We start from the raw sequence: 17,284 nt of genomic DNA, 5'->3' as shown, positions 1-17,284 counted from the left end.
CCACTTTAGTCGGAACGGATTCGATGAAAAGGGTCCTTATGAAGGGTAAATAGCAATTGGCATATCACGTTGTGGTGTTGCGTAGGTAAGAAACGTTCTTGCTAGAAACCCATAGCAGCCACGTAAAACATGCAACAACAATTAGAGGACGTCTAACTTGTTTTTGCAGGGTATGCTATGTGATGTGATATGGCCAAAAGGATGTGATGAATGATATATGTGATGTATGAGATTGATCATGTTCTTGTAATAGGATTCACGACTTGCATGTCGATGAGTATGACAACCGGCAGGAGCCATAGGAGTTGTCTTTATTTTTTGTATGACCTGCGTGTCATTGAAGAACGCCATGTAAACTACTTTACTTTATTGCTAAACGCGTTAGTCATAGAAGTAGAAGTAGTCGTTGGCGTGACAACTTCATGAAGACACGATGATGGAGATCATGATGATGGAGATCATGGTGTCAAGCCGGTGACGATGATGATCATGGAGCCCCGAAGATGAAGATCAAAGGAGCTATATGATATTGGCCATATCATGTCACTACTCTATTTGATTGCATGTGATGTTTATCATGTTTATGCATCTTGTTTGCTTAGAACGACGGTAGTAAATAAGATGATCCCTTACAAAATTTCAAGAAGTGTTCTCCCCTAACTGTGCACCGTTGCTACAGTTCGTCGCTTCTAAGCACCACGTGATGATCGGGTGTGATGGATTCTTACGTTCACATACAACGGGTGTAAGACAGTTTTACACAGCGAAAACACTTAGGGTTAACTTGACGAGCCTAGCATGTGCAGACATGGCCTCGGAACACGGAGACCGAAAGGTCGAGCATGAGTCGTATAGTAGATACGATCAACATGAAGATGTTCACCGATGATGACTAGTCCGTCTCACGTGATGATCGGACACGGCCTAGTTGACTCGGATCATGTGATCACTTAGATGACCAGAGGGATGTCTATCTAAGTGGGAGTTCATAAGATGAACTTAATTATCTTGAACATAGTCAAAAGACTCTTTGCAAATTATGTCGTAGCTCGTGTTTTAGTTCTACTGTATAGTTATGTTCCTAGAGAAAATACAGTTGAAAGTTGACAGTAGCGATTATGCGGACAGTAGAAAGCTTATGTCCTTAATGCACCGCTCAGTGTGCTGAACCCCAAACCTCGTTTGTGGATGTTTCGAACATCGAACATACACGTTTTGATAACTACGTGATAGTTCAGTTAAATGGTTTAAGTAGAGGCACCAAAGACGTTTTCGAAACGTCGCGGAACATATGAGATGTTTCGAGGGCTGAAATTAGGATTTCAGGCTCGTGCCCACGTCAAGAGGTTTGAGACCTCCGACGATTTTCTTAGCCTGCAAACTAAGGAGAGAAGCTCAATTGTTGAGCTTGTGCTCAGATTGTCTGAGTACAACAATCACTTGAATCAAGTGGGAGTTGATCTTCCAGATGAAATAGTGATAGTTTCTCCGAAGTCATTACCACCAAGCTGCTAGAGCTTCGTGATGAACTATAACATATCAGGGATAGATATGATGATCCTTGAAATATTCGCGTTGTTTGACACCGCGAAAGTAGAAATCAAGAAGGAGCATCAATTGTTGATGGTTGGTGAAACCACTAGTTTCAAGAAGGGCAAGGGAACAAAGGGATACTTCATGAAACGGCAAATCAGCTGCTGCACCAATGAAGAAACCCGAGGTTGAACCCAAACCCGAGACTAAGTGCTTCTGTAATAAGGGGAACAGTCACTAGAGCGGAATTACCCTAGATACTTGGTAGATGAGAAGGCTGGCAAGGTCGATAGAAGTATATTGGATATACATTATGTTAATGTGTACTTTACTAGTACTCCTAGTAGCACCAGGGTATTGGATACCGGTTCGGTTGCTAAGTGTTAGTAACTCGAAATAAAAGCTACGGAATAAACGGAGACTAGCTAAAGGTGAGCTGACGATATATGTTGGAAGTGTTTCCAAGGTTGATATGATCAAGCATCGCACGCTCCCTCTACCACCGAGATTGGTGTTTGCGTTGAGCATAGACATGATTGGATTATGTCTATCGCAATATGGTTATTCATTTAAGGAGAATAATGGTTACTCTGTTTATTTGAATAATACCTTCAATGGTCTTGCACCTAAAGGAATGGTTTATTGAATCTCGGTCGTAGTGATACACATTTTCATGCCAAAAGATATAAGATAGTAATGATAGTACCACTTACTTGTGGCACTGCCACGTAAGTCATATCGGTATAAAATGCATGAAGAAGCTCCATGTTGATGGATCTTTGGACTCACTCATTTTTGAAAAGTTTGAGACATGCGAACCATGTCTATTGGTATATATGCATGAAGAAACTCCATGCAAATGGACCGTTTGAACTTACTTGATTTTGAATCACTTGAGATATGCAAATCATACCACATGGGCAAGATGACTGAAAAGCCTCGGTTTCAGTAAGATGGAACAAGATAGTAACTTGTTGGAAGTAACACATTTTGATGTGTGCAGTCCAATGAGTGCTGAGGCATGCAGTGAATATCGTTATGTTCTTACTTCACAGATGATTCGAGTAGATGTTGAGAATATTTACTTGATGAAACACAAGTCTGAATTATTGAATGGTTCAAATAATTTCAGAGTGAAGTAGAAGTTCATTGTGACAAGAGGATAAAATGTCTATGATACGATCATAGAGATGAATATCTGAGTTACGAGTTTTGGCACACAATTAAGACATTGTGGAAATTGTTTCACAATTAATACCGCCTGGAACACCATAGTGTGATGGTGTGTCCGAACATCATAGTTGCACCCTATTGGATATGGTGCGTGCCATGATGTCTCTTATCGAATTACCACTATCGTTCATGGGTTAGGCATTAGAGACAACCACATTCACTTTAAATAGGGCACCACGTAATTCCGATGAGATGACACCGTATGAATTATGGTTTAGAGAAACCTAAGTTGTCGTTTCTTAAAGGTTTGGGGCTGCGACGCTTATGTGAAAAAGTTTCAGGATTAAGCTCGAACCCAAAGCGGATAAAATGCATCTTCATAGGAAACCCAAAACAGTTGGGTATACCTCCTAATTCAGATCCGAAAGCAATATGGATTGTTTCTAGAATCGGGTCCTTTCTCGAGGAAAAGTTTCTCTCGAAAGAATTGAGTGGGAGGATGGTGGAAACTTGATGAGGTTATTGAACTGTCTCTTCAACTAGTGTGTGGCAGGGCACAGGAAGTTGTTCCTGTGGCACCTACACCAATTGAAGTGGAAGCTTATGATATTGATCATGAAACTTCGGATCAAGTCACTACCAAACCTCGTAGGATGACAAGGACACGTACTACTTCGGAGTGGTACGGTGATCCTGTCTTAAAAGTCATGTTGCTAGACAACAATGAACCTACGAGCTATGGAGAAGCGATGGTGGGCCCGGATTCCGATAAATGGCTCAAGGCCATAAAACCCGAGAGAGGATCCATGCATGAAAACAAAGTGTAGACTTTGGAAGAACTACTTGATGGTCGTAAGGCTATTAGGTACATATGGATTTTAAAAGGAAGACAGACAATGATGGTAAGTATCACCATTGAGAAAGCTCGACTTGTCGCTAAGATGTTTTTTCGACAAGTTCAAGGAGTTGACTACGATGAGACTTTCTCACTCGTAGCGATGCTAAGAGTCTGTTGGAATTATATTAGCAATTACTGCATTATTTATGAAATCTTGCAGATAGGATGTCAAAACATTGTTTCCTCGACGATTCTTGAGGAAAGGTTGTATGTGATACAACCGGAAGGTTTTGTCTATCCTGAAATATGCTAATAAGTATGCAAAGCTCCAGCAATCCTTCTGAGGACTGGAGTGAGCATCTCGGAGTTGGAATGTATGCTTTGATGATGATCAAAGATTTTGGGTGTATACAAAGTTTATGAGAAACTTATATTTCCAAAGAAGTGAGTGGGAGCACTATAGAATTTCTGATGAGTATATGTTGTTGACATATTGTTGATCAGAAATGATGTAGAATTTCTAGAAAGCATATAGGGTTATTTGAAAGGTGTTTTCAATAGAAAACCTGGATCAAGCTACTTGAACATTGAGCATCAAGATCAATAAGATAGATCAAAATGCTTAATAATACTTTCAAATGAGCACATACCTTGACATGATCTTGAAGGTGTTCAAGATGAACCAGTCAAAGAAGGAGTTCTTGCCTGAGTTGTAAGGTACGAAGTTAAGACTTAAAGCTCGACCACGGCAGAATAGAGAGAAAGGACGAAGGTCGTCCCCTATGCTTAAGACGTAGGCTCTTCAGTATGCTATGCTGTGTACCGCACCTGAGGTGTGCCTTGCCATGAGTCAGTCAAGGGGTACAAGAGTGATCCAAGAATGGCTCACAGGACAGCGGTCAAAGTTATCCTTAGTAACTAGTGGACTAAGGAATTTTCTCGATTATGGAGGTGGTAAAAGAGTTCGTCGTAAAGGGTTACGTCGATGCAAGCTTGACACCTATCCGGATTGCTCTGAGTAGAGATACCGGATACGTATAATGGAGCAACAATTTAGAATAGCTCCAAGTAGAACAGTTATTTGGAATAGATCCAAATAGAACGTGGTAGCTGCATCTAGGAGATGACATAGAGATTTGTAAAGCACACACGGATCTGAAAGGTTCAGACCCATTGACTAAAACCTCTCTCACAAGAAACATGATCAAACATAAAACTCATTGAGTGTTAATCACATAGTGATGTGAACTAGACTACTGACTCTAGTAAACTCTTGGGTATTAGTCACATGGCGATGTGACCTGTGAGTGTTAATCACATGGCGATGTGAACTAGATTATTGACTCTAGTGCAAGTGGGAGACTGTTGGAAATATGCCCTAGAGGCAATAATAAAAGTATTATTATTATATTTCCTTGTTCATGATAATTGTCTTTTATTCATGCTATAACTGTATTATCCGGAAATCGTAATACACGTGTGAATATATAGACCACAATATGTCCCTAGTGAGCCTCTAGTTGACTAGCTCGTTGTGATCAACAGATAGTCATGGTTTCCTGGCTATGGACATTGGATGTCGTTGATAACGGGATCACACCATTAGGAGAATGATGTGATGGACAAGACCCAATCCTAAGACTAGCACAAAAGATCGAGTAGTTCATTTGCTAGAGCTTTGCGAATGTCAAGTATCTCTTCCTTTGACCATGAGATCGTATAACTCCTGGATACCGTAGGAGTGCTTTGGGTGTATCAAACGTCACAACGTAACTAGGTGACTATAAAGGTGCACTACAGGTATCTCCGAAAGTATCTATTGTTTTATGCGGATCGAGACTGGGATTTGTCACTCCGTGTAAACGGAGAGGTATCTCTGGGCCCACTCGGTAGGACATCATCATATGCGCAATGTGACCAAGGATTTGATCATGGGATGATGTGTTACGAAACGAGTAAAGTGACTTGCCAATAACGAGATTGAACAAGGTATTGGATACCGACGATCGAATCTCGGGCAAGTAAAATACCGCTAGACAAAGGGAATTGAATACGGGATTGATTAAGTCCTTGACATCGTGGTTCATCCGATGAGATCATCGTGGAACATGTGGGAGCCAACATGGGTATCCAGATCCCGCTGTTGGTTATTGACTGGAGAACGTCTCGGTCATGTCTGCATGTCTCCCGAACCCGTAGGGTCTACACACTTAAGGTTCGATGACGCTAGGGTTATAAAGGAAGCTTGTATGTGGTTACCGAATGTTGTTCGGAGTTCCGGATGAGATCCCGGACGTCACGAGGAGTTCCGGAATGGTCCGGAGGTAAAGATTTATATATAGGAAGTCCTGTTTCGGCAATCAGGACAAGTTTCGGGGTCATCGGTATTGTACCGGGACCACCGGAAGGGTCCCGGGGGCCCACCGGGTGGGGCCACCTGCCCCGAGGGGCCACATGGGCTGTAGGGGGTGTGCCTTGGCCTACATGGGCCAAGGGCACCAGCCCCAAGAGGCCCATGCGCAAGGAAACTTGGAGAGGGAAGAGTCCTAAAAGGGGAAGGCACCTCCGAGGTGCCTTGGGGAGGATGGACTCCTCCCCATCCTTAGCCGCACCCCTTCCTTGGAGGATGGGGCAAGGCTGCGCCCTCCCCCTCTCCCTTGGCCCTATATATAGTGGGGAAAAGGAGGAGCAATCATACCTAAGGCCTTTGGTTGCCTCCCTCTCCCTCCCGTGACACATCTCCTCTCCCGTAGGTGCTCGGTGAAGCCCTGCAGGATTGCCACGCTCCTCCATCACCACCACGCCGTTGTGCTGCTGTTGGATGGAGTCTTCCTCAACCTCTCCCTCTCTCCTTGCTGGATCAAGGCGTGGGAGACGTCACCGGGCTGTACGTGTGTTGAACGCGGAGGTGCCGTCCGTTCGGCACTTGGTCATCGGTGATTTGAATCACGACGAGTACGACTCCATCAACCCCGTTCACTTGAACGCTTCCGCTTAGCGATCTACAAGGGTATGTAGATGCAAACTCTCCTCTCCTTTCTACTCGTTGCTGGTCTCTCCATAGATAGATCTTGGTGTTACGTAGGAAAATTTTTGAATTTCTGCTACGTTCCCCAACACTCTCTACAACGTGCGAAGAATTGATATTTACGAAGGTGTGTACACGATTGGAGGCTTCAACGAGGGGTACTTTTATCCAACATGGGTGGCAGCATGATCTTAGAATCGGCCCCCCTTCGCTTCAGGCGTTATACGGACTCTTTATGTTTTTTTTCGCCTTTTTCTTTTTCATTTGTTTGAGAGTACCGTTTTTGCTGTGTGCATATTAGTTATGTAGGAATCGGTTGTAATGCTTAAATTATTTAAGTAATAAAGTACCCCCTTTCAAAAAAATTGAACAATATAAGTTTGTTTTCAGTGTAACATTAAGAATCACTTTTGCTACCATTGTTGTAGAATATTGAGGAAGAAAAGGTTTATAAAGTCAGCATGTGCATCAGGTCATCAGACTCCATGGATCTAACAATTTCTTTGACAAGTTCATATAGTTTTCAGAATCTAGCTGCTTATACCATCATGAAAGCAATATTGTGGTTTAATTTACCTACAGTTCAACATCTATTACAGCTATGGCTCTTTCTATGTGTAATGGATGTTTGTTATAATTCGATTGCCGGTGTTATCCATGTGTCCATCTTTACTACGGAGATTTTATTGTGCCGGCGAACCCCATCAGCTCCATCTATAATATTGCAAACATGTACAAGAAATGAGTTCTGGACTGTCTATATTTTCAATTAATTATGCATATCTCTACTTTTATTAAAAAAAACGAGTTGATGATGATGGTGTGTCTGTCATCTTGCAATATAGACCATCCCGATCTATATTTGATGGATAGAAAGCAAATTATGACAATTTTGCAAAAAGATACCTGCACCTCTCTCCACATTCACAGATAAGGCCTCCCTTCGTTCATCTTTATCTCACATAGCCTCATTGTTGAGCAATTAAAAAAGGAAACCCCTGGGACAATCTGGCATGATGGCTGCTGGCGGTGTCGTCCATCCCCGTGCCTCCGCTCAGTCCAACCACCACACCCTACTCCTCCTCACCTTATCTTTCAACTTTCTCGAGATATCATTAGTTTTTACACATGAGATTACTCCCGCATGGGTCAATCACAAACAGGTGTTTTATAAAAAAAATCCATCTTGATGTTTCGTGCAATGCACGGGCATCTTGCTAGTTTTTTGTGGTGGAAAAGGAAGCTTTATATATCAAGTAATAGGATTACAATCTGTAGCCAATAGGCTAGTGAGAGCATCTGGGGCGATCTGCAACCACAACTCTGTTTGATGCTCCACTCTGCACAAAAAGGCTAGTCGATCTGCAGCCCTATCCTGTGCACGGTCAATACACAAAGAATATGCTCCCTGTCTCCTAACATTAACATTAACATTAATACTAACAGATACTCTACAACAACTTGATTAGGCTGGTCATAGTGGGGAGTAACTTAGACTAGTGTCATGCATATGACACTAGTCTAAGTTACTATCTTCATAATGCAAAATAACATAGTGGTAGTATCATTGATGGCTTCATTTATTAGCTCGTAGACTCATCTTATCTTGGAAAGCGTTATGTTACAGTAACATATTATGTTACCACCTCTCATTAATTACTTGCCACATAAGCAGAATTTTCTCGAAATGCGCTATATTACTAGCTAAGTTACTCCCACTATGACTAGCCTTAGAGCACACAATCCCGCCTCAAGAGACGCACCAAGGAAGTGCCCCCAACCACTAAGGCTGGTCATAGTGGAGAGTAACTTAGACTAGTGTCATGCATATGACACTAGTCTAAGTTACTACCTTCATAATGCAAAGTAATATAGTAGTAGTATCGTAGATGACTTCATTTATTAGCTCATAGACTCATCTTGTATCGAAAATCGTTACGTTATAGTAACATATTAGGCTGTTCACAATGGGCAAGAACATAGTCTAGTAACTTACACACTTCCCTAGACTATGTTACTTACCTCCATAGTGGGTAGGCACATCTATGTAGTGTCATGCAACAATGTATTTATTAGGTTATAGACTCATTGTTTCTTGGAGTGTGTAATGTTCCGGTAACTTAGCTAGTTACCACAAGCACCTCTTTCTTTATTAAATATGTGACACATAAGCAAAGTTGTATTAGAGTGTGTGATGTTACTCCTAAGTTCCTCCCCATTGTGACCAGTCTTATGTTACCACCTCTCATTAATTACTTGCCACATAAGCAGAATTTTCTCAAAATGCGCTATGTTACTAGCTAAGTTACACTATGACTAGCCTAATTAATAAAGCCATCAAACGTACCACAAGGTCTCAAAGTAACCACACGAAGGCCAACAAAAGCCAACACAGAAGAAGATAGTGCAGACAACATCACAGGCAATAAGCAGTTCCAGACACGCAGGCCGGCACAAACTAAACCAACACACACCGACTACAGGAACATTCGGTACTTATTGTTTCTGTTTTCTTTTTACATCAGAAAGCTTCTCCTACTTCACCTGGTGCCACCCCTTCCTATCTTTCGAAACAAATCGTGTAAGCTTCATATTGACATCATTTTTTATTCGTACTCGAACAACCTCCTCAACGAAGCCCGCATGTAACTTCACTTGGACTTGAAGAACTTCTCCCATGGGCCTACGCATCCCCTTGAAAATACTACTCTACTCCCTCCGTTCCAAAATAGATGACTCAACTTTGTACTAAAGTAATATAAAGTTGAGTCATCTATTTTGGAACGGAGGGAGTAGCTTCGATCAGGGAGTTTCGACACCTGCGCCCAAGGAACCATTTTATCCAGGACAACGGTCCAAGAATTTTGGAACACATCATGTTCTTTGGGTAAAAGTGCATGATTTCTGAACACCTATCGAATATTGTCTGAACATTTGGTTTCATTTCTATGGAATGGAACAGGGGAGCCGATTCCTGATGGTTAAGCAAAACCAGAGTTGAGTGCCTTTGCAGAAAGTGCTCAAAATCTGGACGTGTCACCAAGTCACGAACTTCATGAACCTAGTTAGTCCTCCTGTTACGACATCCAAATCGGGTCCTCAGCCTAAGGCTACAAAGCATTTAGTGCTCCTGTAGCCAGAAGTCACTTCTCAACTGCATGTGATCTCAGCGTCCTGACAGGAGTAGCTTGCTGCACTAATCCAACTTCACTGTTCGTGAGAGCTCAGTGATCGCTTTCGTTCTCTATGAGCGCCGATCAATTGATCGCGAATTTGAGCACTGAAAACGATCTCGGACAAGGACGGAGAAGCTGCCTCGCCCAGGCCAATCCAGTGAAGATCCAGCATGTATCTCGTCAGTAACACGCAGTACGAGTAGCAGTGTAGTACTAGTAGTATAGGGCTGTTATCAAAACGATTCATCTCTGTGGCGAGAAGATATGCAGAGGTTGACACTTTAGGATGCATGACTGTCGGCCAGACAACACTCACCACTTTCTTCCTCGACTTCTCTCTTGTGCAGATGAACGATCTCGATCTAGTTATTTGTCATCTTGCAATGGTTAATTTTTTAATTGTAGCAGTGGATTTTGCTAACAAAAGTAGTTACTTACACTGAACTTAAATAGTATTGTATTACCTCCTCCCAAATTAGACATGTTTAGATACATCAATAGTTAAACAAATCTAAGACAAGTAATTCGGGAATGAGGAAATACATACGCACTACCAGTTAATCTACAGTTTATAATACTTTGATTTAGTAGTCGGGTCGATGTCAGCAGTGGTTATCATGATTCATGAAACCCCAATAGGTGCGTGCTCCGTCAGTCCTACAGGCTGCTTCAGGCTAAACAGCACATGCCTTAATTCCCACAAAAAGGTGCAAGTGACAGGGAACTGAACTGATCAGATTCACATCAACTCTTTGCATTCATGCATGCAACCTGTTTATCAGAAAACGAGAGCCTACCGAACTCACGAGGGCAGCGTTTCTGCACTTCAGGATCATATGAACAGAAAATTCGACAGAAATTCTCAAAACTTGTTCAGGTAGCTGGTAGCACAAATCAACACGTCAGGCTGAAGCTGTGTGCGTACCTTGGTCTAGGAGTTGTCCTGTTCTGTTCACTTGTTCAGGTAGCTGGTAACAGTTCGTCGTCCTGTTTTATGTAGGTGTATGTAACAATCAAACATGGTTGGCCAGCTGACTGTGCCAGTTGAGAGATGTGGGAACCATTTTTTGTACTCCAGAATCTTGTCACTGCTCCTCTGTTTGGTTTATACTACGAGTTTAGCCATCACAACTCAACAAAGAACACAAAATCATGTCTCACTTGTGTACCTCGAGCCGAAAATCACACACGGGAAAAATACCATTCCCCCGTGAAGTAGATGCTGAAATGGGTTTAAGTCTACATTTTGTAGCCTGCATTGCTCACTTAGTGTGCTGCTGATCTGACATATGAAACCCTGTAAATTTCACATTCCTTTCCTTGAATGCGCAAATCAAGTGTGCGGGATGGGAGAAGAGCATAGTTTTTCTCCCTGAAAACCGGGAAAGAGATTTCGGTGAAAAAACCAGGAAAGAGGGAGCGAGATCATGGCCAGATTGACCACAAACATAGTATGACAAACTGGTTCGTTCAGAGTTCAGTGAGTGACGATGTTGGACAGGACAGTGTCGGGTTCATGCGTCTTCGCGGAGAAACCATTTCTTGCATCGACTATCTTTTTCTTTTCTTTGAGACGTCGTACCGACTATGTTACGGAAGGGGGGGAAACGGAACACCTGACATGGCCCAGGGAGGAGCACCTAACGGGGCCGTACTCGATCTCAATCGCAGGGCGCGATGTCGCCGTTATGCAAAGCACACCATCTATCGTCACGACAACTACATTATGTAAGTATGCACTTTACATGCCTCAAAGTCAACCATGGGCATTGCATACGAAACGGGGGGAGACAGGGAGAGGGCAAAAGGCATGCGAGACTGAGGCTAAAAAAAAGACCAGGGAAGAAGACTGGAAACGAAGGCACGCACGCACGCACGCTCTTCCAATCCTATCTACCACCACCCAGGGGCAGGCACGCACGCGTACATCCAGCCACCAACCGCAGCAAAAACCGACTCACAACGCCTCACCATCTCCCCTCGAGCAGTCCAGTCCAGTCCAGTCGTCCACTACCCGGAGCCAAGTTCTCTCTATTCGGCACGAGAAAATACAGTAAGGCACAGTCGATTAGGTGATGAGTATACGTACGGCGCTCATGCGTAAGGAATCATTATGTTGCGCGTACAGACACATGAATGGGCCATTCAGTTTAGCGGCCGGGCATCAAATGTGTTCCTTTTGTTCAGGGGGCCTTTTTTTTGCGAGTGTTCAGGGGCCTTTCATCATCATTCCACTTGTTGGAGGTTGATCTTCGATCCACCCAATGCACAACCAACAGTACTCCTACAGTGAATTCTTGGAGGTTGACATTCGGGAGATGATTGCCATTTCATTCTGGGATTTGTGATGGGAAAGACGCAAACTAGTGCATAAGGAGAGCATTCAAGATGTCAAATAGATTTCAACGGGGATACAAACTCCTACGGCTAATTATGTTGTTGCATCATCTCCAAAGGCTACTATAACACAGGTATTTATGAAACTTAATGTTGATGCTTCTTTTGATCATGACCTTCTTAAGGGTACGGCGAGGGTTGTTCCAAGAAACGATAAAGGTAACTTTACCGCGGGTTCTTTTAAGAAGAATAGATCATTGTGTGGACGTTCTAACAACAGAAGCTTGAGCTCTTAGATTCAGCCTATCCCTAGCGCAACGGGCGGGATGTAATCATCTCGTTATAAATTCTGATAATGTGGAGGTCATTGAAACCATGAATAATGGCGGACGGTCGGCAGGAGTAGCGGCAACAGTTTTTGCTGATTGCTATTTCTTAGCTTGTGATTTTCCAATTTCTAGACTCGAACATTGTAATAGAGAAGCAAATAAAGTTGTGAACGAGCTCGCTAGATTAGCAAGATTTTCTTCTACTGTTGATTTGTTTGAGGAGCCTATGAATGAGTTTGTACCTTTCCTCACTAACGATGTATCCGTTATATCAGTTGAATAAAGTTCATATGTTTTTCAAAAAATAAATAAACAGTACAGTGAATTCTTGCTTCCATTTTCCCCGCAAATATTTACGATATGAAACAAGTAGTAGTAAGTAATTTTCTTTCTTTCCCTGCAAACATCTCCGAGTGACGGCTGCTCTACGTTGCTTTCAACCTCCTCCACCTCCAAATATAAATGGCACGCTGTAAGGAGAAGAAGCAGCGGCGAGCGGAAGATTCAGGGTACAAAGCTCCCTGAATGCAGTACGTGCATGGTACGTCCGTGGGTTTCTGGAAACCGGATTCTGAATGTGTATGGCAAGAAAGAAAGGCAGCCAGCTGCTAGCTGGCCTTGCATCTCACTCGTCCTCCCTTCTACGGATAACCATTACATACGTGTACGTGCCACATTTCACCCACTGCATACGTGCCCAAAGCGTACATCGCGTACGTATACGTTATGTGCAGTACGATCTTATACGAGCCCACCACATCACTTCAGTGCTGTACAATTGAAGCAAAGACTTTACAAGAGTATGCATTCACATTGTTAATTTCTCTCTTTAGCTGAAAACAAAGCTAAGCTATCTGCTAGCACATGTACATACTTATTACTAACTAACATAATAACATTGTTAATTTGTCCATTAGCTCGAAATAGAAGCCAAGTCATCCATATATGTTTAACATATATGGTAGATTGTACCTACTAATCAGATTGAGCGCAAAGATGGCGAAATTAAACTATTTCTGAGACGCCGAAATTAAAGGCCCGCGTGCGGGATTTAGGAAATAGAGCACTAGAGAAGAAAAGTTGCAAACCAACACGGTATCCTTGTTTGGTGCTAATTAACTAGTGCGCGTAACCATAAAATACACCAGCAATTTAATTTGTGTGGATGGACCTCATTTGATTTTTGTAGAAAAACGAAGCTGCATGGATTCCATCCGGCCCTGCTTTACTTTGTTTATAATTCAACTTTTTGAGGACGTTATATAATGTTTTCAAGTTGAAATTGTGCTGCCGTGCCTACTCTGAAGAAATAATGTTTTCAAGTTGGGAATCAGAGGCGCTATCCGCGGCAATTCAACGAACTTCTAAGCAGCCTTCGGTTCATCATTTTATAACAACGAATCAACTTTTCAAATAAAAAGTAAAATGGAGGACCCATTCCCTTGGCACTTAGCAGCCAGGAAGGAGGGAAATGGAAAAAGGAAATGAGATATATATATATAAAAGGACAAACGAATAAGCCAGTTGTACATGTAATTTTGACAAAAAGAAGGGGCTCAAATGCTAATAGTTCCACCATAGTACTTAGCGTACGTATTTATGTGCCCCTTGTGCTGTGTCCCCGCCTTTCCCACACTCAGCGACCATCTAGCCAGCTACCAGCTTCCTCTCTCGTGCCCATGACGACCCGGACGCAACCACCACTGCCGACGGGGCCGGCCCAGGCTCACCGGCGCCAGCGCGCGGCCTCCCACTCGTCGTCGTCCTCCTCGTCGTCGTCTTTCTCCACGGCCTCCTCCGCTGCCTCCTCGCCGTCGCCCTCCCCGCGCACCACCTCCATCCCCTTCTCCTGGGAGCACCACCCGGGCATCCCCAAGAGCCACTCCTTCCTCCGCGGCGCCGCGGGCCCTGCCGCCTCCCCGTCCCCGCCGCTCCCGCTCCCGCCGCCGATCCGCGCGCCGCCCTCCCGACGCCGCGCCAACCGATCGGCGCCGGGCGCTCCCGGCGCCGCCGCCGCCGACCCCTTTGCCGCCGCGCTGGCAGAGTGCACCAGGGAGCGCACCAACGCCATCGACATCGACGCGCTGTTTCCTCCGAAGCCGGCGTCGGCCGTCCGCGCCGGGCCGCGGCGGTGGTCCATCGCCACTGGCGGGGTGGTAGGGTTGCTGGACCTGTACGGCTGCAAGAACGCCATGGGCGTCGCCGAGGGCGCCTTCGTCGTACGCCGACCAGTGGTGGCCGTCGGGCGGGCGGGCCAGGGCCGTGCTGGCCGGCCCGGCAAGAGATAAGGGCCCTTCGAGATCCATCAACTGTGTGGGCTCAACCAGGTACATAAATAATGGATGTGTGCAGCGAGCGAGTGGTGAGAAAATATCGAAAAGAAATCTCACCTTTTCTTTTCGTTTCTTTTTATTTTCTTTTGCTTGTACTTTGATGGTATTCTCGATTCTACTTAGTGGATGTGCTTCATACATATAATTGAGAAAAAAGTGATATAGCAACCGATATATCTTATATGGCTCTTTGTATATATATGTAAATAATGCATGTGTCTTACTACCATGTTTAAATAGTCAAGCTTTTGCCAAACTTTCGAAAGTATACCGTAGGAAGACATGATGCTTTTGAGTAATATCTATTTTTGGTATATTTACGGTAATGTATGAGTATATGAACCTTCTCAAAGCTTTAGATTTCTTTGGCGAGTGTTCAAGAATTGCGCCGGCTAGCACCAGGCGTCAACAATTTGAATACGACCAGAATTCAAAAGTAACCAATAGATCGTTGTTGTCTTTATATGCGTGCATAATGCTATTACACTAATTGATTCGGTGGTTAGGAGGATTATTGTACCATATCACATCAGGGACCAACCTCTAGCTTAGAGGCCATGCCTGACGGAATATTTCTTCATGGGAGGCAACGAGGTGATTTCTTCTTTTTCACGAAGAAGTCCTCTGACCCATTAATAATATGCAACACAATACAAAAGTTCTCCAAAAGTTAAAGAAAAAATACAGCTGCATCCATGAAACACATTGCGGTAACTACAAGCAATGAAGCGCATCGAAAGCGTCTGGCCATCATTGCCCGTGCCTCACTGAAGTGAGAAAAATTAAATTGTAGTAGGCATTCAAGAAGTCGTCGTGCTACTGCAAAGGAGCAACAAACCAGAAAACAACCGTCACCAAAGATGAGAAGGGTAGATCAGAGGGGTCATACCTGCAAACACACCAACGAAGATGAGGGTCGGCCAAATCCAAACGGAACCGTCTAAAATGAATGACAGACGGATCCAAGAAGATCCACCAAAGACCAGCATCGATCGAATTCAAGAAGATCCGACGAAAACACACCTCCATATATTGTCCGTCAGCGCTAGGCTCATCGCTGTAACAGGGATAGAATGGGGAGGACATTATTCTAATATTGGTAGCGGGGATTGGACGACACTATGGTGATTTCTTCAATCTTGAAATTTTGTTGACACTCCTTTTCAATAGGCGTTGTGTGAGCGCCGGTTTATGTTGTACTTGGGATTTTTTTTAAAAAAAAACTAAGAGCGGTTATTGGTCACATGATGTACAATAGTTATTTCTCATATAATAGTCATGGTCATCGTTCAACATTTTTCTTATTATTTTGCACTTACACAAATTCTAATGGTTGGAACCCACATTCTCTGGTTAAGAATAGCTATTTCTGGTGGTATGATAAATATTAAAAACCCACTATTAGTGGCATGAACCTATAGTACCAGATCTTGAACTTTTGGTTGGAAACCCAACGTCTGACTTTCAACGGTTGCATCAGGCATTGACGGTGTGTACACATCGTATGTTTGATGAAGGTATTGTTTTGGATATTGCATAGGCATGCTCTTTGGGGTGAGGACCAACGATCAACCCTCTATTGGTAGATACGGCGCCTACGTAGTGTTTACTTGTCAAAGGTGTTGCTTGTGGAGACATTTCTTGTAATCCCTATGTTGTCCAAGACAATAGTGTTGCTGCGTGTGGTTAGTCACGTCCGATTTCTTTGTTTCTTTTCTGATTCCCATTATCTTTTTGGGTGTATGCATCCCCAATATTCTGACTAGGTGTGAATAGTACGCTGTTGCATAAATCAGGTGTAATTGATACTATTATCTTTGTATTAATGTGGTACGCTTTGGTGAATTTTTTTTTTGAAACAAAAGAGTGTAGAAAAAACATATAGCGCGACGAAAAAATGTGGCATTATTGGCCGTCCTGCCTACCGTAGAACAGAATCGCTTGGATCTATCCCACTGGCTGAAGCGGATCCGAAACGTTTGTTAAATGTTCGTGGGGACGTACGACTGCCCGTGGCCGTGCATTATTTGTCGAGTAGCTGCGCTCCATTCACTAAATTTCCAAATCTCTGAGGCGATGCGGGTGAGAGTGGGCAGACAAGTCTATAAGTTAGCAATAAAACTTCAGCGGGATCGCCGCAAGCCGCCGTATAGTAATGGCTGGCAACAGGAAAAGCAGATGGATGTCACGTCGGAGTACTTGCTAATTTGAGTTCAAATGCGTATGATTGATCACGTCGGCACGTTGCTATCTGATAGTGAACTTTGAGCTATTCTAAATGCAGGAGAGATTCGCTTAAATAGTTTGAGTTTTACAATGAATAATTAAATTGCACGCCGAAAGGATTTGGCATGTCTCCGGGCTCTCTTGTTGCTGAGCTCCATCCGTCTTTTATTTCTTCCGATTCAAATTACCTGAAATTTTAGTGTTGTCCTAAAAGCTAAAACTTTACTCAAGCTTGACCAAATATTAAAAGAAATGCTGATGTATATTGAATGAAAATATATCCTATAGGGAATAAGTAAACTAATTCAGTT

At 43.4% G+C, this 17,284-nt stretch overlaps 1 protein-coding gene across 1 annotated transcript; it reads left to right on the top strand.

Moving 5' to 3' along the window:
• Nucleotides 1-14,050: 14,050 nt before the first annotated feature.
• Nucleotides 14,051-15,003, top strand: LOC119289056 (early nodulin-20-like). Its single transcript, XM_037568488.1, has one exon. It carries the CDS (start codon nt 14,094-14,096, stop codon nt 14,700-14,702), a length of 609 nt encoding a protein of 202 aa, XP_037424385.1. The 5' UTR covers nt 14,051-14,093; the 3' UTR covers nt 14,703-15,003.
• Nucleotides 15,004-17,284: the final 2,281 nt, after the last annotated feature.

Source organism: Triticum dicoccoides, chromosome 4A (genome assembly GCF_002162155.2).
Source record: "Triticum dicoccoides isolate Atlit2015 ecotype Zavitan chromosome 4A, WEW_v2.0, whole genome shotgun sequence".
NCBI lineage: Eukaryota > Viridiplantae > Streptophyta > Magnoliopsida > Poales > Poaceae > Triticum > Triticum dicoccoides.
Note: the sequence above shows the minus strand (reverse complement) of the source record. Positions and strands in the feature narration are given on the sequence as shown.